A 25,597-nucleotide genomic window follows, 5' to 3' on the forward strand; every position below is an offset into this window, starting at 1 on the left:
AGGCATTAATGCCATATCTATTTCAGTATCGATTACTTTGACATTGGCCTATTACACCTGCAATCTACAGCAATGTTTTCTTAAGGATATTTTCAGTAAAACAAATAAATTAATTAGCAAATAATTTGTTTGTTTACTAGGCCAACGACTATGATGCAGACGCCGCCGCCGCCGACAATGATACCGGTTCTTATGCGCGAAAAACCCTTACCGTATTAACAGATAAGCCTTGTAATCTAAAATTTCTTTCATGCAGAAATACAAAATTGTGCACAAGATAGAACCTGTGATTTTAAATGATATATTTTACCTTTGACCTTCACGTGTGGCTTTTACATCGGACCGAAAGAGCTGGTGCATGGGCGAAACACCCCGTTTTAGTATGCACTTTCAACAAAAGCGACAAAAACATTACATAATATCCCTTTGATAAGCGTTACAAGCGCTTAAAACATAACTTTTAATGAATAATTAGTCATAAACGACATGAAAGTTACAGAACGTGTCTATGCCCGTTATTTCTTTCACAAGTATGTGCTGTTTTTATTTTTTGAAATATGGGATAATTGGTGGGCATTTGAAAATTATCAGAACGAATGTGTTCAGCAGCTTGTTGGCGAACGCCACGGGATATTCACGTGTGCACATCGCCCCAGAAGACTTGCCAGTTGGTTTACGGGGGACAGTGCGAGATACACAAGACGCCCAGTTCCAAAGACGCCCAGTGTCCTTTAATGTGAAGCAACTACGGTTTAACGTCTCAATCGAAAGACGAATTAGTAGTTAGGGTTGAGCGAGGTAATCGAACCTGCGACACATGCGTTCTGGCACCAGTGTTACCAAAGACCACGCATCCGCCCCTCCAAGCCTCTTTAAACTTTGAATCTTTATAAATACATCCTCGACTCATGTTGTTTATCCACACGCATTTGCGCATTTGAGATGATTGACCTTGATCGCTAATTACATCTGCCACCACGCAGTATAGCCCAGGAAACTCCAGCGGTCTCAGGGGTAACAATAGCTCAATACTTTGAAAGCAGTGGGTGAGGAAGCTCACTTTCAGTTTCTATATTTCGTCATTTTATGTCGGTTTCGATACTTGATTGTGTTCAATTTTAACGGGAGAAAACAGCTCATTTAGCGAGGAATAGAATAATTACCTCCCTGCAGCGTTTTCTTATTTGCATCTGCCAGTACAGTAGAATAATAATTTAACTTAATTTTATGTCAGAAGTATTTTATTAAATCGCAGTTCAATTATACAGACACATGATTTCATTTACGCACTTCATGTGGAAACTATGAAGTTTCCTTGAGACGTTCCGTCAAATAGCCATCAAAACAGCAGCACATGATCAATATCATTTGGGCTAAACCGCTCACTAGCATACCAGTTGGCAAGGACAAAACCTTGTAATATGTCAACACGACATGCATATGTGTTATCTTTATGGTAAATTATATATGTATGTGTCTTGTTCTGATAAAATTGGGCTATATGCATGTGCGTAAAGTGTCGTCCCAGATAAGCCTGTCCGCACAGGATAATCAGGGACGACACCTTCCGCCTTAACTGGATTTTCGTGTAGAAGAGACTTCCTTTAAATGAAAAATACCATAAAAGCGGAAAGTGTCATCCCTGATTAGCCTGTGCGGACTGCAAAGGCTAATCTGGGACAACACTTTACGCACATGCATTATACCCAGTTTTATTAATGTGTTTTCCTGGTGTATAACCCGCCTAAAATTTTGAAATTGAAATACATTTATAACAAGACTATTGCCAAGCAATATATGTCTCCTTCCGGCTCTACCATATATATATATATATATATATATATATATATATATATATATATATATATATATATATATATATATATATATATATATATATATATATATATATATATATATATATATATATATATTGCCATAGCAACCAGAATTCTTGACGTAGGAACAAAATTAAATGACGTGCATAATCTCCATATTGCCATCTGACCATATTTCAAGTTTCATGAAAAAAATATGGAGAACTTAAAAAGTTATCGCAGGACCCAGAAAAGTGTGACGGACTGACAGACAAACTGACGCACAGGGCGCAAACCGGTGAAACCTGTAGGGGACAATAAAATTGCGTTTCACCATTTTCTCGAGCAAAAAAGACGAAACTATACAAACCTCCTGTTCTAAAGCATCCAATCGTCACGGATGAATGATTTTATCGTGAGCTTCCTCCGAATGTACTCAAATGATTACATTTTAATTTTTACATACACCTCTCAACTCATAACAGAGATATGCAAGTTATTAAAGTGTTTCGTTAGAAAAGTCTCTCAGTGTGTTTAGCTTGAATTGTATCGTATTTAAGATAGAGAAAAGTCTTGCAACTTAAAACTAAAGTTACTTCCAGACAGATTTTTAAATTAAAACTGTACTTCCCGTAAGAAAGATTTCCGAATACAATACATCCATTATATCCTGTTGGTTTATTCAAAGTTTAAACAGAAGCAGAATAGCAAGATGCACACGATCATACATACTGACGAATAAGCGTACAAAGTGTAATTACTGTTGCGCTTTTCAGTAACGTATAAAACAAAATATTTTGATGCACTGATTGGGAATATAAACACTTAATACAACAAGGGCATTTTTCAACAAATGAAGACAAACACAACAATTTAACTAATTTTAATCAAGATCATACAAAATTCGCACATCTTGAAAATAATGTTTGGTCCAATACACCGGTAGAAATAACTTAGATACTACGCCAAAAGTTCGTAAAATAGTGCTAAATACGATCGTACGAGATTAATAGGAACAGCTGCTACATGAAAAGGACAAAAGAACGTAATGTGACGACTAGATTACACAAAGATACATCATCCATAAATGCATACATAATTTTGTAAATAAAGAAAAAGTATACAATTTAGATGTACATATCTTTATAACGTGACGATATATTGTATGTTGATATATATACTACTGCTGTTAACTCAGTTATATGTAATAATAATATGCCATAAACCATGTAGTATGATTGTGCTTCAAACTTGAAATATGATAAATTTAGGATAACAAATCAATACAAGGGACAAAATTGTCACAAAACCAGGTTTTCATTGTGAAAAAAAAATCTGATAAAGGGAGAAAACTCAAACTGAACTTTTGAAATGACCAAAAAAAATTAACCCCCTTTGTAAGTTTTTTTTTTTTTAAATCTATTTTTAGTCGTGGCGACCTTGACATTGGAGATATTGACGTGATTCTTTCGTGGGACACACCGTCCCATGATGGTGAACAAATGTGCCAAATGATTTTAAAATCTCACAATGAATGACATAGTTATGGCCAGGACAAGCTCATTTATGGCCATTTTTGACCTTTGAACTCAAAGTGTGACCTTGACCTTGGAGATATCGACGTAATTATTTCGCGCGACACACCGTCCAATGATGGTGAACAAATGTGCCAAATGATTTTAAAATCTGACGATGAACGACATAGTTATGGGTCGGACAAGCTCATTTATGGCCATTTTTGACCTTTGAACTCAAAGTGTGACCTTGACCTTGGAGATATCGACGTAATTATTTCGCGCGACACACCGTCCAATGATGGTGAACAAATGTGCCAAATGATTTAAAAATCTGACAATGAACGACATAGTTATGGCCCGGACAAGCTTATTCCGCCAGCCCGCCAGACAGCCAGCCCGCCAGCCAGCCAGCCCGCCCGCATTCGCCAATCTAATAACCAGTTTTTTCCTTCGGAAAACCTGGTTAATAATTATGCACAGTACAATATCAGTAGTGACAGGGGAAGAGTTCCCTAGTGTCATGGACAAATGCATATATTTGGATTTTTTGCGCGAAAAATAACGCACTTAGTCGCCTTACTGGCCGTGTTTAACCGTTTTGTATGTCTATAATTTCAACAACGGTAGTGATATTATCTTTTTACTGCTTTTTCTGTATGTCTGGATGAACAACTGAAACGCCCACACCGTCAAGGCAAACAAACACAGTGCGAAGTTAAAAATGACGAATATTTTCCCTGCCCCATACGTGTCATAAAGTCGGCCCGCTATCCATAGATACGTCATGTCCCCGAAACTCCCAGCGAACACGATCACCATCAGGCAGAAACCGGAAACGGTCACAAGGGTGTTACCATAGGCAACGCCGAGCGGGTACAGCGGGGATATCACGAAGCCTTGCAAAATGGCGGAAAACCACAAGGCATTAACGCTTGAAAGACCGTACACATTTACGAATGTCGATGATATTGCGTTCACGGAAACGAGTATAGTCAAAAGCGTCTTCGTTTGAACAAAATGCGAAACAAACGAACCTGTTAATCGTCCTGCAGTAAAGCAAACCCAAAAAAGAATATTCAACATAGAGGCGTCCGTCTTATCGAATTTGAACACATCCACGGATATGGTCCGCACAAAACTCATGAACGTCTTTTCCCCGCCCACTAGTGTGAAGAAATACACGAAGAAAAATGTTAACACGGCCAACCCAAAAGTAAAATCTCCGTTTGCGTAGAAAGCTGGATTTATTTTGTCTCTCCACGTGGACTTTCGAAATTTCATCGTCTTTTGGTCCGGGTCGTCATTTTTTGTATCAGTTTGATCGAAAGAAAAGTAGTGGAAGTAAAAAAACGGTAAAGCCACGGCAACAGTTGACAGACCGATTAGCAAAAACGCGAAATCGACCTGCGTCTCCTTTAGGATTCGGAACTTATGCTCGCCGGACTCCTTTTGAACGACAGCGAGGTAGGGCGTGCAGATGATCGGACCAAGAAGCGCCCCCACACTGTATCCCATGTGCAGAAGTTGCAGAAGGGTAGAGCTTTTCTCCCGCCACATTGCTAGCGTCAGCTTCGTGCCCGCTGGAATGGGCGTCGGATCAAGTAAATATGTTAAAGGCATTTACATATTACACAGTATTTTTCGACCGTTTAAACTTAAATACAAAACAATTCAACAACCTTAAAGGATATAAACTGTGCTAAATTATCTATAGCCACTTGCTGTTTACACAGTTGAATAGGGCACGGGTATAAACACACTGCGCCGCGCTGTCAACGTTAGACATTGTCACTTGTCTTTCAGCGAAAGTGAACATCAAATTCGAACTTAAGCTCATAAGTTCAAATAAATCACAGTAAACAAAGATAAAAGTTGTCAGTATGTTTAAAAACAGGTTATAAACGACAACGTCTTCGATACAATTTGTACAGTCACGACTCAGCGGTAAAAGGTCCGGTGAAATAATGGAATGTAAGATTAAAAAAGCAAACTGTATAAATGTCTGAATTCAAACATAAATTAAATTCAAAATTGTGTATTTTGGGTGATTTATATGCGTCTAAGCCCGGGAGCTCTGGTAAAAAAGCGCAGTATAATAAATGAAAAAAAGGTTACCAATGTTAACCAGATTACTGCAGCATCCCAGCACACAGTACAAAAGCCACACGTAGTCAATGGACGGCACATACGTCACCATGGCGACACAGAGTCCGGCTATCGAGGTACTCACGCCGCAACAAAGATCCAGATGACGCTGGTACTTGTCCACCACGAACGCGCCGACAACCGCCCCCAGGAAGCCACCGACGCCTCTGCCGGCGACCGCGCGCGTCACACTCTCGTAGTTGGTTTTGTAGAGCAGCTTTAGGTCTATCATCGCCGGGCCGAGTGCTTCAAGATATAAACCCTGAAATAGTAACTTATTGTATTATATATATAAGGGATTCTTGATGTTGATTCTGAAATACACGTGCAGTAAGTAATAACGTGCATACAATCTTTGAACAGTATTTCCACATGATGTAATTAACAGGTACATTTTGTAATCAATAACGACGTGAACGACGTTGTTAGTTTGTTCTATAAGATTTTTTAGGGAAAAAATCAAAGCGCTGAAGGCACTGAAGTTGTTCGCTATTGCATAATCTTAGACGCAACTCAGTTTTCAAAATTATGTTATAGTTTTTTACATCGCAAGTTTGAAATGAACACAACTAATTCAAATTTATAAAGATTGTGTCTTAAAGGACAGGTCGAGATGTGGGTGCACTGTTTATCCTCGTATTTATGTTATAGAGATAACTTAGACAAAATAACAACAATATATCTCTTCTTTTCGCAATTGGTTGCTGCAGTGGCAACCATCTTTAGAATTGGTTGCCTTGCTAAAGAATAACAAGCCTAGAATCGTGTTAATGTTGTGTTATGTGTATCTAATACTTTATTAAATTTCTTTAAATTATTGAGCAACAATTTTGCCACATGACAGACTTTAAATGCATCATGTCTTGCTGTGAGCCGGAATTGAATCATTTCCTAGGCCTAATTGATTCACAGTCACCAATTTGTATTCTATGTTTAATTGGATTGAGTTGTTTCAAGCTATGTAAAAGCTAGTTGCCCTGCTTTTAAGCCCAACTGTAACCAACTTTTGAAAATGAGTTTCCTGGGCTTAAATCTACTGGCCTCAGGCTAACAGGCAACCACTAAATCTGCAAGTTATTCATGATATAAGATCTGACAGTGTATTGAACTCATTCAATTTGCAAGTCTTAAGACATTAAAGGGACCTTTTCACGTTTTGGTAAATTGACGAAATTAAACAATTTAATAGTTTTGCATTTTGGGGGAGTTCTGTTGTTGTTGTTATATTTTTTCATACTATGAGAATTGCTTATATAAAGTATAAAATACATCTCTCATTGTATGAGCACGGATGGCCAAGTTGTCTAAACGATAGAGGTTTATTCCAGGGGTCATTGATTTGAGCCCAGTTGAGGGTAACGTTTTTTGTTTCTTTAATTATATTCTTGTTTTTTTTAATGGAGCTTTTAAGATCCAATGTTTACATTTATCAATATTAAGTATTTAATGACAAGCTGTGAAAAGGTCCGTTTTAGATGTTTACTAAAAAATGCCACAAGGTAAACATTTTGAACTCATTGGATGTTTAATTGATTTAAACGTGATTTTGTTTATTTGCCTTGTCAGTGAGGTTACTTTGAATTTATTATCACTGTTATCCTTTTCTTTCAAATCATTAATAGACTAGAAATGGCGCGGCAGAGGCCGACGCGTATCCCCACGCCGAATGTTTGACCTAGGTGTGCCCCAGGGTTGGTAATGGGGCCATGCATAGCTGAGATTGACCGTATTGTCATAAGAGAAGTTCAGTATTAATTAGAAGTGAATTGGTGTAGAAATGAAGAAGTTATAGTAAAAGGCAATTTTGGGTGGGTGTGGTCTATGTGGGCGGGGCCCCAGGGTTGGTAATGGGGCCAATGCATAGTTGAGATTGACCGTATTGTCATAAGAGAGGTTCAGTATCAATTTGAAGTGAATCGGTGTAGAAATGAAGAAATTATAGTAAAAGGCAATTTTGGGTGGGTGTGGTCTATGTGGGCGGGGCGCCCCAGGGTTGGTAATGGGGCCATGCATAGTTGAGATTGACTGTATTGTCATAAGAGAAGTTCAATATCAATTTGAAGTGAATCGGTGTAGAAATGAAGAAATTATAGTAAAGGCAATTTTGGGTGGGTGTGGTCTATGTGGGCGGGGCCCCAGGGTTGGTTATGGGGCCATGCATAGTTGAGATTGACCCTAATGTCATAAGAGAAGTTCAGTATCAATTTGAAGTGAATCCGTGTAGAAATGAAAAAAATATAGTAAATGGAATTTTTTGGTGGGTGTGGCCTATGTGGGCGGGCGCCCCAGGGTTGGGATTGGGGCCATGCATAGTTGAGATTGACCCTAATGTCATAACAAAAGTTCAGTATCAATTTGAAGTGAATCCGTGTAGAAATGAAAAAATTATAGTAAATGGAAATTTTTGGTGGGTGTGGCCTATGTGGGCGGGGCGCCCCAGGGTTGGGAATGGGGCCATGCATGGTTGAGATTGACCGTATTGTCATAAGAGAGGTCCAGTATCAATTTGAAGTGAATCGGTGTAGAAATAAAGAAGTAAATGTAAAATAACCTAAAAAAATGAGTGATAATTTCTGACGCGGCCCCACCCCAACCGCTATAACTTTTGACCCAGGGGTCAGATCAAAATTCCAAATAGTGCAGGGTCGCACATATGCTCATAGCTACCATGTGTGTAAGTTTCAAGGTTCTAGTGCTTTTAGTGTAGGAGGAGATAGTGGCCAGGACGGACGGACAGACGGACGGACAGATGGACGGACGGCGGAGATAACCACAATATCCCCACCTTTTTTTCAAAAAGCGTGGGGATAAAAAGATAATTTAAGCTGCATTTTGGGAATACAGGGCTTAATGCATATGCATTGTCATCCCAGTACCAGAGACTCTCTTTAAAAAAAAACACCATGAAATCAGAAAGTGTCGCCCTTGATTAGCTTGTGCGCTCTGCAAGTAATAAAGGAAAAAACTCATTCTAAAAAGATCCGTTGGTAGAGCGCTGGACAAAAAAGTATCACGGCTTCAATCCCCGGTCCGATCCCAAAATGTGTTTGGGGATTTATTCTACAGCCATTCTCCACCTGCATCTCATTCATATTGGGCAGTTGTTAGTAACTGGTATATGTTTATGCACTTAATACAATTAAGCCAGGTAACCCACAATAAATATGAGTTGGTAAAACTATTGCCGTGATGAGACTGAAATACAGTTGAAAACAGCGAAAAATTCAACGGTGAACACAAAAACGAACACAAATGGGGGCTTCCTTGCTATTTAAATAATTTTGGTCATTCTTATGTTTGGATATTAAATTCCTTCTCATAATCATTGTTTAGAGACAAATGGACAACTATGAATAAAAAATTATTTTGAAATTTATCTGCGGGTACCTTGATAAAAAATAAAGCTTACTTTATTTTTAATATACAGATTACTGAGGAACTTTATGCGGGTGCAAGCAATAATTTTGTTCTGGTATATTCATGAGCAGTTATTAACTGTGACTGCATTTTTTACGTATGTTCCCTCCATTTATTAATGCGAAAAAGTTCAACCCTGCTTGTATTCACCGTATTAACGGATTCATTCTTAGATTAAAGAATAAAAAACATACTTAAAACCAAGATAACACGCTCAATTTTAATTATTAACATGCTAATATCATGTCTTTATCATGAACACATTCTTATCAACAATGAATAATGAAATTGTATGTGTTCACTGCTAAACATAACTTCAAGTAGCTGTAAAAAATTACAGTTTTAAGAATATTTGTTACTTTTAGACATAAGTCTTAGCATTGTTGGTGAATACAGGCAATTTACAATTGAGATGTAATGTAGTCGGATGATATTTGTCAAACGTGAAAAGACGTTAAACTAGCTGATTGTTTTATAAAGAAAAGACTTAGATCCAAGAAAATACATGAAGAATTATGTAGATGTTCAACAGAAGGAATTTAAAGAATGATGTAGATATAGGCATTTAATACCAAGTTTAATTAAACATTTAAACAATTCTTTAATACACCAATTTTTAGAACCTTCTTTATCCTAAGTCTTAATTTTAAGAATTGTTTGATGAATACAGGCCAAGTACTAACGCAATCTAAAAGGCATACATAGCAGTCTAAAGATAGCTGTGCACTCGATCACAAGTTACTAATTCTGCTGCCACAATACCCATTCACAGAATAAAGAAATTCACTTGCTACTAAAATGTTTGATTTTACATTATCGAATAAAAAATAAATACATTTTGCATACACAGGAACCTGTTCCATAAGGCCTAAATCCATTTTTTCATCAACAAACTAAATAAGAATATACAGTGGTTTTCATTAACAAATTAAATAAGAATACATGTATACAGTGCACACATTGTCTTTATATCTGGCTGCAAATACTTTCTAGAAGTAATTTAAAGTTAATTTAATGAATATGACCAAAAAGCAAACAAATATACTATTCCGTTAATTGAGTTACAAACAATCCCAAACTCAATCTGAAATACCCAAAAATATAATTTAAAGTCTACACAGAAATAGCATTGGTCCTGGTCCAGCTAATGGAAACAACTTGTTTATGCAAAACCAGTTGTAAGCTATTTACAATGGGAAATAAGTTGTTGCATCTATACTTTGAACAGATCTTTAAAAGAATATCACTGGTGTATAGTTGAAACTCACTTGTAATAGGGAAAGATATTGAATTTCTCTCCAGCATGGCAAATGAGCACATTTGTTAACGAAAAAATGCTTTTAATGGGATACATTTAGGGCGATATTGGTTTCATTACCTTGGTAACCCATGCCAGAAAGAGGAAAATGGTGATGTGGTAGTCTCGCCTTGAAGTCATAGCTGCCTTCATTTGATGAGACTGAAGTAAATGTACATCAAATTTAGTTTATCATGTTATTTTCGTGAGTGAGTGATATTCGTTTTCTTTAGAAGTAAACAAACTTAAATATGTTAACAGTTGTTTTTGTTAATTTCTGTTGGTAATATAATTATTTTGAAAAAACAGAATTGTGTTTTTTTATAATTTTGCATTGTTATGAGAATCAATAGTAGCGTTACACCGTCGAAAATACCCCACACAAGGATACTAATAAACGTCCGGAAAATAAAACTGTCCGGAAAATACTCGCTAACCCGTTTTCAACTTAACTGACAACAATGGCAAGCGGATTGATTTATAATTTAAATAATTTTCTTATGACCTGCATTTCATAAAAAACATATATTTCTAAGCAAAACAATCAAATACTATGCCTAAATCATGAAGACAGGAACAAGTATGAAGATAAAATTTGGTCGCATTACTTCGTGTCAAAGACCATTCGATAAGGGATTTGTTTACGTGCGCACCGCCGGTAATGTGATTTAAAGGTTAAGGTTGTTTACATTTAAATGTGAAGGTCAGTAAGAAAAAATTTATTGATGATTTCCAAAAATCTGCTAAATGACATTTAGCAGTTAATTCGAGAATTGTTTGTTTGTGCCATATCCACTGAATTGTAATGTTTGCAGATATTTTCAAAGTCGCATTTACGTTCTTGCATGGTCAACAATGTTGTTAATGTGTTCGGATATAGATTTTCGGACGGGTTTCGGACATATGTCAAAAGTGATAAATGATTAAAATAATTATACATAATAAAAGAACGATTATTATATAAAGAAAAAGTGCGACTTTTATGCAAGTAAGTAAGACACTTCATAACATTTATTTGCAATTAGACAACATTGCAAAAATATTCAAACTTATAGTTTTACATAACCAAGACAGATATATGTTATGTAATAGTAGTTAGTACTACTACTAACATGGATACAGCTCTACTAGACTAGGTTAGGGCAATGAGACATATTATATTATTATTATTAGCTCGGCTGTTTTTCGGAGAAAACCCCAGGTATTGTCATAGCCAGCTCGTTGTCCGCCGTCGTAAATCAAAGTACTTCCATCTACAACTTTAAAACTTCCTATGTAAAGGCACCTTGATGAGTTCTACATGTCACACCCATTTTGTGGTCACTAGGTCTAAGGTCAAGGTCACTGTGACCTCTAAAAAAAATATTCTGACAAGCTTTCATTTATTTAAGACTGCACCTGCAGGCAAGCGTGGCACCCAATATGCGGTGCTCTTGTTACATGTATATTCATACTGTACTTATATTTCTTGCTATATATATATACTTTTAAAGCCAGTGCAAAAGACTACATAAGAAGTGTATGCAATCCCATTACCAAAGCATTTAAATGTTACATGCTTACAAATATTATAGTACATCCAGGCCCTTTCCTGGCTTATTTAACTTTTTTTAAAGGAAGTGTCATGTGATTATTATAGCTCAATTTTATTTCAATTACATATTGTTCTTTCAATCTGAATTATTATAAAGAAAATGTATTTTTCCCAAAATGATGAGGAAAAGGCTTGACACCTTGTGCATATGTTTACTAACTTTTTTTCTGCACAAATGCAAGGATGAATCTGTATAGTTTTAAGAGCATTGCTATTATCATTTAAAGGAATATCTGTTGAATGTTTATTTTGTTATCATAATCATTTGAATGTATTTTGGAAATAAATAAATTTTACATTCTATCAATTTATGCCAAAAAATTGTATCTGCTTTTAGGTAAAATAATTATAACACTACAGCACTTGAATGAAAGCAGCTATGATAAGACAACCCTGTTTCCGCTCATGTGTGCACCTTAGAAATGCCTTAGAAGTTCATGAGAAAAGTACAGCCTGCACTTTTCAAAAAGGCCGCCAAAAATGTTATAGCACACAAACAGAAAACAAAATAACCACAGTTGAGAAGAAGAAACCAAAAAGAAGGATGAAAGCTTGGTACATTTACCAGTATGGAGGTATTTACTTCTACATGTTCACTCCTTTGAATTTGTATTTATCCCCACGCTTTTTGAAAAAAAGGTGGGGATATTGTGGTTATCTCCGCCGTCCGTCCGTCCGTCTGTCTGTCTGTCCGTCCGTCCTGGCCACTATCTCCTCCTACACTAAAAGCACTAGAACCTTGAAACTTACACACATGGTAGCTATGAGCATATGTGCGACCCTGCACTATTTGGAATTTTGATCTGACCCCTGGGTCAAAAGTTATAGCGGTTGGGGTGGGGCCGCGTCAGAAATTATCACTCATTTTTTTAGGTTATTTTACATTTACTTCTTTATTTCTACACTGATTCACTTCAAATTGATACTGGACCTCTCTTATAACAATACGGTCAATCTCAACCATGCATGGCCCCATTCCCAACCCTGGGGCGCCCCGCCCACATAGGCCACACCCACCAAAAATTTCCATTTACTATAATTTTTTCATTTCTACACGGATTCACTTCAAATTGATACTGAACTTTTGTTATGACATGAGGGGCAATCTCAACTATGCATGGCCCCAATCCCAACCCTGGGGCGCCCGCCCACATAGGCCACACCCACCAAAAAATTCCATTTACTATAATTTTTTCATTTCTACACGGATTCACTTCAAATTGATACTGAACTTCTCTTATGACATTAGGGTCAATCTCAACTATGCATGGCCCCATAACCAACCCTGGGGCCCCGCCCACATAGACCACACCCACCCAAAATTGCCTTTACTATAATTTCTTCATTTCTACACCGATTCACTTCAATTGATATTGAACTTCTCTTATGACTATACAGTCAATCTCAACTATGCATGGCCCCATTACCAACCCTGGGGCGCCCCGCCCACATAGACCACACCCACCCAAAATTGCCTTTTACTATAATTTCCTCATTTCTACACCGATTCACTTCAAATTGATACTGAACCTCTCTTATGACAATACGGTCAATCTCAACTATGCATGGCCCCATTACCAACCCTGGGGCCCCGCCCACATAGACCACACCCACCCAAAATTGCCTTTTACTATAATTTCTTCTTTTCTACACCGATTCACTTCAAATTGATACTGAACTTCTCTTATGACAATATGGTCAATCTCAACTATGCATGGCACAATTACAAACCCTGGGGCGCCCTGCCCACATATGTCACACCCACCCAAAATTGCCTTTTACTATAACTTCTTCATTTCTACACCAATTCACTTCTAATTGATGATGAACTTCTCTTATGACAATACGGTCAATCTCAGCTATGCATGGCCCCATTACCAACCCTGGGGCACACCTAGGTCAAACATTCGGCGTGGGGATACGCGTCGGCCTCTGCCGCGCCATTTCTAGTTTGAATTGTTTTTGTTTCAAGGTCAGAATTTGCTTTCCAAAGTAAAAGTAGATATCGTTATTAAGACTCTTTGTATGAAAATAACTTACAAAGTATAACTGCAAGTACTTGTATCATAGATGAGGTGATTAAAAAGTTTTAAGTCTATCTGCACTATGCAATATAGTCCATTAATTGACTGATTGTTGGCATATACCATAATGATGATGAATGAAGATGTACCTTAAAGTAACATTTAAAAATAAATCTGCCATTATTATTGGTATGGCATATGCACAACTGTTTCAGGCAATGAAGAATTAACGCTGTCAGAGGAAGCAAAAATCCCTGAGATCACAAGTCCTAAAGATCTTCTGATAGAGATCCAGGCTGCCAGTGTCAACCCAATTGATGTTGTTATGAGAGGTGCTATATGGATTTACTTTCCAACAAAGAAGAGATACAATCTTTCATTTCAGATTTCCTAACTTTCTGTTATGTAGACTTGATTAAGTGTTTTAAAGTAACTTTGTTACAATTAACATTTGGATTAGTTTTGCCTTATACAGCCCATAGGTTAAGCGATGCTCTCCGACTGTCTGTATCAGCTGCTTTTCATTAAACAACTTTGCCATCATAGGTATAATTACTGACATGTGCTCTGCTGCTCTTATAGTGAATAATTTAAACCTGTTTCATCCTTATTCTCATTCCTATAAATATTAACAAATGTTGATAAATTGGGCATGTACTTACTTATATTCCATTAATTTGGATCCATATGTAAACTCATTAGGTATTTTCAACTCTCCTTAATAGCAAATAAAATATTACTTGTTATTTAAATGAGGTTTATAGGGATTGATTGTTATGTTGCTGAAAAAACACTTGATTTCCAATGACGCTTTTCATGGGGAATAATGACCTCATAGTTTATAAATAGAGTCAAGTTCTGAGAAAACTGGGCATATTGCTTATGCGTAAAGTGTCATCCCAGATTAGCCTGTGCAGTCCGCACAGGCTAATCAGGGATGACACTTTCCGCTTTTACGGTATTTTTAGTTTCAAGGAAGTCCCCTCTTACCGAAAATCAAGTTAAGGCGGAAAGTGTCGTCCCTGATTAGCCTGTGCGGACTGCACAGGCTAATCTGGGATGACACTACGCATAATTATGCATTAAGCCCAGTTTTCTCAGAACGACTCATACTATTCCAGGAGGATACGGCAGGAATCTCATTAACAAGATGAGGACCTGGCTGGGCAGGGGGTCTGGTTCAGAGTTCCCACTGACACTAGGGCGGGACTTCTCAGGTATCGTCCGACAGACCGGTCATCTTGTAACACGCTATAAGCCTGGAGATGAGGTGATTTATTGACATTGTTGGTGTGTTAGGCAGTTATAAACTTTAATTGCTTTTATATAATTTAAATCAAAATGTTTCCTAAATTGTATTTTGTTGTTCTTTTGAAAGGACATGTGAATAGTTTATAGACATACATTTTATTTCAAACTGAACAAAATAAACACACGTTATTTAAAAAAAGAATGTGAAGTTTTGCACCTAATGACAATCAGCAGAAAAGTGAAATAAACTCTGTCAGAATACAGAATGTGCAGAAATACAAATATTTTGGAATGCCATTCTGCTTCAAAGACTAACAAGACTTTTATCATTGAAGGTTTGGGGAGCACTAGCAGGGCAGAGGCAGGGAACACACGCCCAGTTCTGTATTGCTGGAGAGAATGAGGTACTACATACCTTATGTATGCATGTACAGTTTGGGGTATTACTGAATATCTCACCTCCTACAAAAATGACCTAATCTGTGGCTTAGAGCGGTCACCTGCCCATGGAGTATTTTCCATACACCCCGAGTAATTTCCATACTACCTGAGTTATCGAGTAGTCGGTTGAGATATAATCGTTACACCGTTAGTAACTGAGGGTGTATGGGATATACACCCTCAGTAATTTAATACCATACTCGAGCGAATTACAGAGGGTGTATATCCCATACACCGACAGTTACTAACGGTGTAACTAATATTATCTGAGTTTTGGGTATTATTGATTATCTGGTACAAAGTTTTAACAGTTCACCAAAATTCACAATTTGCATAGTTTTCTCTACATCTAAGCGATAAGAATTACAAATTGATTGAAATACTCTATACAAATCAAAATTACCTGTGTTTGTTTTATCCCCTTGACTGCTTAAGCTAAAGTTTCTGTGTAAAGTTACTTCCCTTGTAAAATGTCTCGTTTATTAAAGCGAGATTATACGATGTTGTCAAATACATTGTATTTATGAATTTATATAAAAATACCGTGATAAGATGTGTAAAAAACTTATACATATATTTCAATATAAATTAAAATAAAAGTTAAGAAGAACATGTGTAGAAAAATGCGAAACAAGCCACATATTTAATTCTGAAACTGAAAATGTCTGTACAGTTGAATTTGCCAGCATGTATATCATGCATGTACGATGTGCAATGATGTATATGCATATGACACACGAAGACTAACTCCGATCCTTATAAAAAGACGAATACTTCGGTTATTGTAGGAAAATATGAACGAAATATCTTCGTCACAATCGGCTCAGGACGCTTATTTGTCTTTGCTGCATTTTATGAAATTCTTCTTCAATGTATAGTTTTTCTTGCCTATTGTATGTTATTGTAACATAATTTTATCAATAAATTACAATTTAACACATATAAAAATGGTATCATCTCGCTTTAAACTCCTTAAAAACTCATAGAGTCATTATCGTGAGTCAGATCATCTTTAATTTTTTAAACTTCGATTTGTTCATTTCAAACCTCGTAGTAAAAGTAAATATTGGTAACTTTTTGACAGAAAAACCAAAATGCTTGCAACAACAGACACTGTTTTTGAGTTCTTGGCAAAAGTGGAAATAAAAGAAAAAAAATAAAAGCAACAACAAACAAAAAACGCTCTATGATTTAAAATAGACGATGTTATTTCTTTGTGGAAATAATTATTTTTATATTGTTTCGCTTGTTATACAGTGTTTGATTACTACTTCAGATTTCCAAGAAGCCCAGTTCTTTGTCTCACATTGAGGCTGCGTCTCTTCCATATGTTGCCACGACAACCTGGGCTGCACTCATCACCATGGGACACATGAGGGAGAACAGTTTCCATGATAAAAGGTGGGAACAAAAGCAAATGAAAGTAAATTGATAGTTTGATTGTTTCAGTGCTAGATTTTAAGTATTTAAGTGTAAAACATCTTAGTATTCAGATTTATTAATTAGCTTTTAGAATTCAGATGGCCACTTGTTATGCCCCCGATAGGGTGGCATATAGCAGTAGAACTGTCCGTCCGTCAGTCAGTCAGTGTGTAAGTCAGTCTGTCCGTCCGTCTGAAAACTTTAACATTGACCATAACTTTTGCAATATTGAAGATAGCAACTTGATATTTGGCATGCATGTGTATCTCATGAAGCTGCACATTTTGAGTGTTGAAAGGTCAAGGTCATCCTTCAAGGTCAAAGGTCGAAAAACAAAATTCAAGGGAAGTAACAAGCTTTAAAGGGAGATAATTTCTATTTTATTTCATTTGGCAGGTACAGATCATTTTCACGAGGGAAGTAATATTTTGTTAAAGAATATAATCTGAAACAAATGTTAAGGTCAATGTCATCCTTCACCATCAAAAGTAAAATAATACAATCCAAGGGAAGTAATAAGCTTTAAAAGGGAGATAATTTCTATACCTGCCAAATGATATATTGAAATTTTATGTCAAAGCAGTGCAATAGGGGGCACTGTGTTTTTGACAAACACATCTCTTGTTCTTTCAGAATTTAATGCGTAAAGTAAATGGTATTTTTCTCAGAAAATGTACAGGCCAAGAACAAAATTTAGAGGCCAAATCTTTGTTTGCCTTTGCTCATTTGATAGGAAAGTTATATTGGATTTCAAAATAATTTACAATCACTTGAAAATGAAAAAGTAATAAATAAGCCTGGATGATGGACAATAATAATCATGTGTTCTTTTTTCTTTAAGAACATTCTATTTTCTTATGCATGAATGCAAACCTTTGCAATTGGATCCACAATCCTGGCTGTTTCATGTACCAACCAAAACACATTTTTTGTGTCATATATCAACAAATATCAACATATTTAGTACTGACAAAATATATAATGTCACAAAAGTCTATATGAAAATACATTATCACATGGATTTAGGTTGTTATTATTTTTACGTAATGTAAATAAGCATGAAAACCAGTTTATCACTGATTATTGGATATTTCATTGAACAGTATTTAATATGTTATATTTAAGGGTTTTAATTCATGGAGGGTCAGGTGGCATTGGAACTTTTGCTGTGCAAGTGAGTACAATAGAATACAATATTGGTGTCACCTGTACACTAGCAACTGAAAACTGCTGTAACTTTCATCTATTCTTTAATTTGAACCATTATATGCAAAATAACATTGTTTTCTATTGCTAGTTCATGACATTTAAAGCTGAAATTTGTATATAAATAGAGATAGTACAATTTCTTTATTTAACATGGATATTGTTCAATTAATGCATAGCTACTTCATAAGTGTATAATGTTAGTGTTTGTTGAAAAAGGACTTTTAATTTTTTAATTTAATTGGTGTTCACTTTGGCAAAAAATACAAATCATTTCTTTTACATGATATGATAGCAGAATGATAACTCAATTTTGCGTACAGTTTACTATTATTTGTATGTTATAAAAAATTTTCAATGGTGAAATGACCAAAATATTTCAAGGGCAGCTTCCAAAATGCTTTCTTCAAATTATAAAACAAATAGGTATGCTTAAATCATGTACTTGTTCCTTATTTTAAAGAAAATAGTTTACTGTATGTTCCGTCTCTGTCTCAGTTAATTAAGGCGTGGGGTGGTGAGGTCGTGGCGACCTGTTCAACTGATGCAGTGGCCCTTGTGAAGCATATCGGCGCTGATCATGTGATAGACTACAGAACTGAGGACGTCCTGAGTCGTCTTGGAGATATTGGGAAGTAAGTTGTCACACTTCTGCTGTAAACCATGATTAAAGAGCTTTAAATAGTAATCCCCCTGCAACCAACCCATCCCTTAGACAAAGTAAAGTGGGTTTTAATTCACCATTAACACTGTCTGTCTATTCTTAGAAACAAATGGTCAGACCAAGTATGCTAACCCTTTTAAACATATTATATTCAACCTTGCATGCAATTCTGTGTATGGTATGTAATTTGTATGTATGTAATATTTAATAATCTAGGTTTGAATGAGTTACATTTGTATGCCCGTTTTTTGTGTGTTTTTTTATGCCCCCGGCAGGGTGGCATAGCAGTTGAACTGTCAGTCTGTTTATCTGTCTGTCTGTGTGTCCGTCCGAAAACTTTAACATTGGCCATAACTTTTGCAATATTGAATATAGCAACTTAATATTTGGCTATTTGGCATGCATATGTATCTCATTAAGCTGCACATTTTGAGAGATGAAAGGTCAAGGTCATCCTTCAAAGTCAAAAGTCAAAAAATACAATCCAGGGAAGTAATAAGCTTTAAAAGGGAGATAATTTTTAAACCTGCCAAATGATATATTGAAATTTTATTTCAAAGCGGTGCAATAAGGGGCTTTGTGTTTCTGACAAACACATCTCTTGTTTTGTTTTTGAATTTCTATGACATGATTATTAGAACTTGCAAATATGCAGCGCTGATGTAGGTGGGATTAGTAACTTGCAATCTCTAGTTTTGTGCTGTGATTAGAGGAATTTTTCGAAATCAATCTTTTTTGTTGTATGACAGATTTACGGTGCTTTTACTGATTTTGATTTCCATTTTTAGAGAAATATATATATATTGAGAAACAACTTTAAAGTTGACACAATATAATCTTCTTTAATTCCATTGAATCCTTATCTCGAATTTAATTACTGGTAACGAGAATTTTTGAATATTTGAGAACAGACTTGCCCAAAATCAATAAATCAAAGACCAATGCGACACTCAAAATGCACTGCAATTATCACTGGCAGGTTGGACCTGATACTTGATCCAGTGGGAGGGGAAGCCCAAGAGGCCACCATGAAGTTTCTGCGTCCCTACCATAACTACGTCACCTTAGTATTCCCCCTGCTACCTAACGCTGATAAGCACGGTTTCCTTGCTGGAATGGCAAAATCTGCTGTCGACTTAAACTTTGGAATAACTAAGGTACCACCGACTGAAATGATATCAAAGATATGAGTCACACTCTTCGGAAACAGGGATAGTGTATTTGTGCAAAGTGTCGTCCCAGATTAACTTGTGCAATTTGAACAGGCTATTCAGGGTCGACACTTTCCACCTAAACTGGAGTCTTGCTAAGATAAACTTTGCTTTATACAAACAATTCCATAAAAGCGGAAAGTGTTTTCCTTTAGTAGCCCGTGCAGATTGCACAGGCCAATATGGGACAACACTTCATGCAAAAGCATTCAAACCCTTCTCCCAAAGCGGGGCTCATATTGAGCATATTTGTTTTAGATTTTTTCAGTGCGATAGGTTATTCAAGCATCCTTGCAAGGAAGGTCATTAATGTTTTTATGATGACTTTATTAATGAAAATTGTCGTTCCTTGCTGTAAAAAAATGATATTTGCATTTTGGCACCAAAACCTAACACTTTATTACATTTTTTGTAGTTTTAGCTCACCTGAGCACAACGTGCTCATGGTGAGCTTTTGTGATCGCCTTTTGTCCGTTGTGCGGCGTCAACATTTGCCTTGTTAACTCTCTAGAGGCCACATTTATTGTCCAATCTTCATGAAATTTGGTCAGAAGATTGGCCGTAATTATATCTTGGATGAGTTCGAAAATGGTTATGTTTGCTTGAAAAACATGGCTGCCAAGGGGCGGGGCATTTTTCCTTATATGGCTATATATGGCTATAGTAAAATCTTGTTAACCCTCTAGAGTCCACATTGATTGTCTGATGTTAATGAAACTTGGTCAGAAGATTCATCCCAATAATATCTTGGACGAGTTTGAAAATGATGCCGGTTGGTTGAAAAACATGGCCGCCAGGGGGCGGGGCATTTTTCCTTATATGGCTATAGTTCAACCTTGTTAACACTCTAGAGGCCACATTTATTTTCCGATTTTCATGAAACTTGCTCAGAAGATTTGTCCCAATGATATCTTGGATGAGTTTGAAAATGGTAACTTTTGCTGGATAAACATGGCTGCCAAGGGGCGGAGCATTTTTCCTTATATGGCTATATATGGCTATAGTAAAATCTTGTTAACACTTTAGAGGCCACATTTATAGTCCAATCTTCATGAAACTTGGTCAGAAGATTCATCCCAATAATATCTTGGAAGAGTTCGAAAATGATGCCGGTTGGTTGAAAAACATGGCCGCCAGGGGGCGGGGCATTTTTCCTAATATGGCTATAGTAAAATCTTGTTAACACTCTAGAGGCCACATTTATTTTCCGATCATCATAAAACTTGGTCAGAAGATTTGTCCCAATGATATCTAGGATGAGTTTGAAAATGGTTTTGGTTGCTTTAAAAACATGGCCACCAGGGGCGGGGCATTTTTCCTTATATATAGTAAAACCTTGTTAACACTCTAGAGGCCACATTTATTTCCAATCTTCATGTAATTTGGTCAGAAGATTGGTCTCAATGATATCTTGGATGAGTTTGAAAATAATTATGTTTGCTTGAAAAACATGGCTTCAAAGGGGCGGGGCATTTTTCCTTATATGGCTTTAATAAAATCTTGTTAACACTCTAGAGGCCACATTTACTGTCCGATTTTCATCAAACTTGGTCAGAAGATTCATCCCGATAATATCTTGAACGAGTTAAAAAAATGATGCCGGTTGGTTGAAAAACATGGCTGCCAGGGGGCGGGGCATTTTTCCTTATATGGCTATAGTAAAGCCTTGTTGACACTCTAGAGGCCACTTATATTTTCCGATGCTCATGAAACATGGTCAGAAGATTTGTCCCAATAATATCTTGTTATTTCAGATGAGCGACTTTGGGCCTTTCAGGCCCTCTTGTTTTGGAATTCAGTATATTACATTAAATAATAGTATTTTTTTACTTTTTCTCATTTCCATTAAGTTTTACTGTAAAATATTCTTGTTCTCTGTTATTCAGTACATTTTACTTTAAAAGACAGATTGCCTCTCTGATTATCTCTATAATACATGTATTCATATCTTAATGTTGTTTTACCTAGTGATTTCACCACCAACATCACCTGCATAGATTGATTTTATTATTGTGGTGTACTGATCAATTGAAAGCCAAGAGTACTTTACAAATACTGGGTAGTTAACTTCACTGAATCAATTAAGAAGTGTATATGTGTGCACACAGTAAGTAGTCCGAGAATTAATATTCCACTTATGTTTTTCTACAGTGATTACAGTGTCGCCAATGACATCACTGCATAACACTCACATGGTCTGATTTATTCACCATGTATCAATACTCCTTATCATAATTTGTGGACTGATAAACTACCATAAATATATAATTATTTTTATTTTTTTCTAGGGTATATCAAAGGGGCTTACTAGTTACAGATGGGCCTTCTTTATACCAAACGGTGAAGCACTCAAAAAGGTTGCTGTTTTAGTGGACTCTGGAAAGGTAATAATATGAACCCTGCTACAGAAAAATGGGGCTTAATGCATTAATGCAAAGTGCTGTTCCAAATTAGCATGTGCAGTCTTCCAAGAAGAGGGGGTATATTCTTTGCTCATGTCGGTCGGTCTGTCGGTCGGTCCGTCCACCAGGTGGTTTCCGGATGATAACTCAAGAACGCTTGGGCCTAGGATCATGAAACTTCATAGGTACATTGATCATGACTCGCAGATGACCCCTATTGATTTTGAGGTTACTAGGTCAAAGGTCAAGGTCACGGTGACCCAAAATAGTAAAATGGTTTCCGGATGATAACTCAAGAACGCTTAGGCCTAGGATCATGAAACTTGATAGGTAGATTGATCATAACTCCCAGATGACCCCTATTGATTTTCAGGTCACTAGGTCAAAGGTCAAGGTCACAGTGAACCGAAATAATAAAATGGTTTCCGGATGATAATTCAAGAACCCTTATGCCTAGGATCATGAAACTTGATAGGTTGATTGATCATGACTCGCAGATGACCCCTATTGATTTTCAGGTCACTAGGTCAAAGGTCAAGGTCACGGTGACCCAAAATAGTAAAATGGTTTCCGGATGATAACTCAAGAACGCTTATGTCTAGGATCATGAAACTTCATAGGTACATTGATCATGACTCACAGATGACCCCTATTGATTTTCAGGTCACTAGGTCAAAGGTCAAGGTCACGGTGACCCGAAATAGTAAAATGGTTTCCGGATGATAACTCAAGAACACTTTTGCCTAGGATCATAAAACTTGATAGGTAGATTGATCATGACTCGCAGTTGACCCCTATTGATTTTCAGGTCACTATATCAAAGGTCAAGGTCACGGTGACCTGAAATAGTAAAATGGTTTCTGGATGATAACTCAAGAACGCTAATGGCTACGATCATGAAACTTCATAGGTACATTGATCATGACTTGCAGATGACCCCTATTGATTTTGAGGTCACCAGGTCAAAGGTCAAGGTCATGGTGACCCGAAATAGTAAAATGGTTTCCGGATGATAACTCAAGAACGCTTATTCCTAGGATCATGAAACTTGATAGGTAGATAGATCATGACTCGCAGATGACCCCTATTGATTTTCAGGTCACTAGGTCAAAGGTCAAGGTTACGGTGACCTGAAATAGTAAAATGGTTTCCGGATTTTAACTCAAGAACGCATATGGCTAGGATCATGAAACTTCATAGGTACATTGATCATGACTGGCAGATGACCCCTTTTGATTTTCAGGTCACTAGGTCAAAGGTCAAGGTCACAGTGACAAAAAACATATTCACACAATGGCTGTCACTACAACGGAGAGCCCATATGGGGGGCATGCATGTTTTACAAACAGCCCTTGTTATTATACTGATATTATTATATTCCTTTAGTAGGGATAGTTCTTCTATTGTAAAGCATGTGTATCATACACTTAATTTTTTAACTGTATTTTTTGCTTGGCAACATCATTCAATTTAGTGCAAATTGATTCTAGTAATTAAGCAGTTAAGCAACCTCTGGGGAAAACTTTACTGATCAGTTTCGTAAAGTTTTATTCCAGATTAGCCTGTGCAGTCCACACAGGCTGATCACTGACAGCACTTTTCACTACAAAGGAATTATACGTTTAGAGGATTCTCTTTTTAACAAAAATCCATTCCAAGCGGAAAGGATCATCCCTACACAGGCTGATCATTGATTACTCATTACGCACATGCATTCCACCTGGCTTTCTGTGTGATTTATATGCATGTTTAGTGAACCCTGTTTTGCAAACTAGTTTATTTTGTATTGTTATTATGTATGAAAATTAACTAGTTAATTTTGCATTGTGTTTATGTATTTGTTGATTAATTAGGCAAGATCACTACTCCGTGAGCATCCCACGAAAGTAAGTGGGTCACTCAGGGGCGACCTGTGCCATCACAGAAATTCTTCAGAGATATTTGTACTCTGAGGCCTGTACTCCTACAGGCCCATTATTTTCCTTACTCATTAGTTTAAGGCATACCCATTAACGGCATTATTTTGTTTATAAATCGAGGAATTATATTCAGGTAGTATTGCCTTTTATTGAATTAGAGGCAGCTAAATTAATTGTATTTAGTTGTTCTGGAAGAAAATATTTGTTTATGACGTGATTTATAGGCCATTGGTGTAGTTTCTATTCAACAAGGGAGTTAATATATCGTATATGATAATGGTTGTAATTTGTGTAAGGGAGGTAAATGCAAAAAGAAAATCGTTTGCTGAACGTAGTGTTAATCTATACAGCGTTCGCTAAACGTTACACTGTAAGAACATTCGAGTTCTTTTGACTTGTTTAAACCACGAAAATTGAATTGGATAATATGTATAATGCAAACAAAGATTATACGTAATGAACTAAACAAAACCAAACAATAATCAGCATCGTTTGCTATGACTGCCTGTGCGTATTTCAAAGTATACTTATTACTGCCAGTTTGCTTCGACCCTTTCTACTGTCTGTTTTCATCTCATTCTGTTTAGCATCTGTTTTATACTATAATATAACATAAAGAACAATATATTGTCTCTTTTCCTGTATTATACTATAATATAACATAAAGAACAATATATTGTCTGTTTTCCAGATTCAGCCCGTCATCGATAAAGTGTTCAAACTGGACGAGTTACCCCTGGCTTACGAGAAGGTTGAACAGAAACATGGACGGGGCAAAACAGTGATTGACATGCGTGCTTGAAACGTGGACGGGACAAAACAGTTTAATACATGCATTTTGAAACATGGACGGAACAAAACAGATATTCACATGCATCTTGAACCATGGGCGGGACAAAAGCTTGATTAATATGCGCAAGTGAAACATGGTCGGAACAAAATCGTGATTGATATGCGCGGTTGAAACATAAATGCAAAAACCGTGATTGACTTGCGCGTGTGAAATGCTGTCAGCGTAAAACAGTAATTGACAAACTGTACCGTATTTGCTTGAAATATGGGCATGCAAAAGCTGTTAAATCAACGTGCACGCTTGAAACATGGGCTGGACAAAACGGTGATTGATTGGCGCTCTTCTATAGTAGAGCGAGTATAGGCTGGACTAAATTCGCTTCGCTGTTTTGGTGCAATGAGTTAAAATAGTTTTACATGTACTTTGATACAATAATTTTGTTGAGCATGATTTTCATGTGTGTTTTTCTGGTGTTCT

At 36.6% G+C, this 25,597-nt stretch overlaps 2 protein-coding genes and 1 non-coding gene across 7 annotated transcripts; 1 reads left to right on the forward strand and 2 right to left on the reverse strand.

Moving 5' to 3' along the window:
• Positions 1–2,685: 2,685 nt before the first annotated feature.
• Positions 2,686–10,839, reverse strand: LOC127851106 (sodium-dependent glucose transporter 1-like). Of its 4 annotated transcripts, XR_008035668.1 has the most exons (5): positions 10,751–10,839; positions 10,275–10,355; positions 5,450–5,741; positions 3,561–4,914; positions 2,686–3,398 (listed from the first exon to the last, which is right to left on the reverse strand). XR_008035668.1 is itself a non-coding variant. In XM_052384640.1 (4 exons), the coding sequence occupies exons 2-4, from the start codon at positions 10,344–10,346 to the stop codon at positions 3,941–3,943; spliced, it is 1,338 nt and encodes a 445-aa protein (XP_052240600.1). In that variant the 5' UTR covers positions 10,347–10,355; positions 10,751–10,839; the 3' UTR covers positions 2,686–3,940. The 4 variants fall into 4 exon arrangements, 3 of the variants coding, with proteins under 3 accessions (XP_052240600.1, XP_052240601.1, XP_052240602.1); XM_052384640.1 differs by having other exon boundaries at positions 2,686–4,914; XM_052384641.1 differs by having other exon boundaries at positions 2,686–4,914; positions 10,802–10,835.
• LOC127851107 (reticulon-4-interacting protein 1 homolog, mitochondrial-like) lies at positions 10,819–25,570 on the forward strand. 2 transcript variants are annotated; one of them, XM_052384643.1, is made up of 11 exons: positions 10,819–10,896; positions 12,125–12,362; positions 14,027–14,143; positions 14,933–15,081; positions 15,398–15,466; positions 16,780–16,904; positions 18,051–18,099; positions 18,630–18,766; positions 19,775–19,952; positions 22,295–22,390; positions 25,019–25,570. In XM_052384643.1, exons 2-11 carry the CDS (start codon positions 12,155–12,157, stop codon positions 25,127–25,129), a joined length of 1,239 nt encoding a protein of 412 aa, XP_052240603.1. In that variant the 5' UTR covers positions 10,819–10,896; positions 12,125–12,154; the 3' UTR covers positions 25,130–25,570. The 2 variants fall into 2 exon arrangements, with proteins under 2 accessions (XP_052240603.1, XP_052240604.1); XM_052384644.1 differs by lacking the exon at positions 10,819–10,896 and adding an exon at positions 10,904–11,181.
• Positions 24,259–24,412, reverse strand: LOC127851978 (U12 minor spliceosomal RNA). The gene has a single exon (XR_008036089.1). It is a non-coding gene; the product is annotated as a U12 minor spliceosomal RNA (small nuclear RNA).
• Positions 25,571–25,597: the final 27 nt, after the last annotated feature.

The sequence above is a fragment of the Dreissena polymorpha genome, chromosome 11 (assembly GCF_020536995.1).
Source record: "Dreissena polymorpha isolate Duluth1 chromosome 11, UMN_Dpol_1.0, whole genome shotgun sequence".
NCBI lineage: Eukaryota > Metazoa > Mollusca > Bivalvia > Myida > Dreissenidae > Dreissena > Dreissena polymorpha.

What these genes read in the sequence shown, in the direction of transcription:
- LOC127851107 (XM_052384643.1), top strand. Translation starts at nt 12,155, where the DNA reads ATGAAAGCAGCTATGATAAGACAACCCTGTTTCCGCTCATGTGTGCAC. An exon ending in GTATTGCTGGAGAGAATGAG is followed by an intron (nt 15,467 to 16,779) that starts GTACTACATACC and finishes TTACTACTTCAG; the next exon opens with ATTTCCAAGAAGCCCAGTTC. An exon ending in CGTCTTGGAGATATTGGGAA is followed by an intron (nt 18,767 to 19,774) that starts GTAAGTTGTCAC and finishes TATCACTGGCAG; the next exon opens with GTTGGACCTGATACTTGATC.
- LOC127851106 (XM_052384640.1), bottom strand. Translation starts at nt 10,346, where the DNA reads ATGAAGGCAGCTATGACTTCAAGGCGAGACTACCACATCACCATTTTC. An exon ending in TTCTGGCATGGGTTACCAAG is followed by an intron (nt 5,742 to 10,274) that starts GTAATGAAACCA and finishes TTACTATTTCAG; the next exon opens with GGTTTATATCTTGAAGCACT. An exon ending in CAGTAATCTGGTTAACATTG is followed by an intron (nt 4,915 to 5,449) that starts GTAACCTTTTTT and finishes CGCCCATTCCAG; the next exon opens with CGGGCACGAAGCTGACGCTA.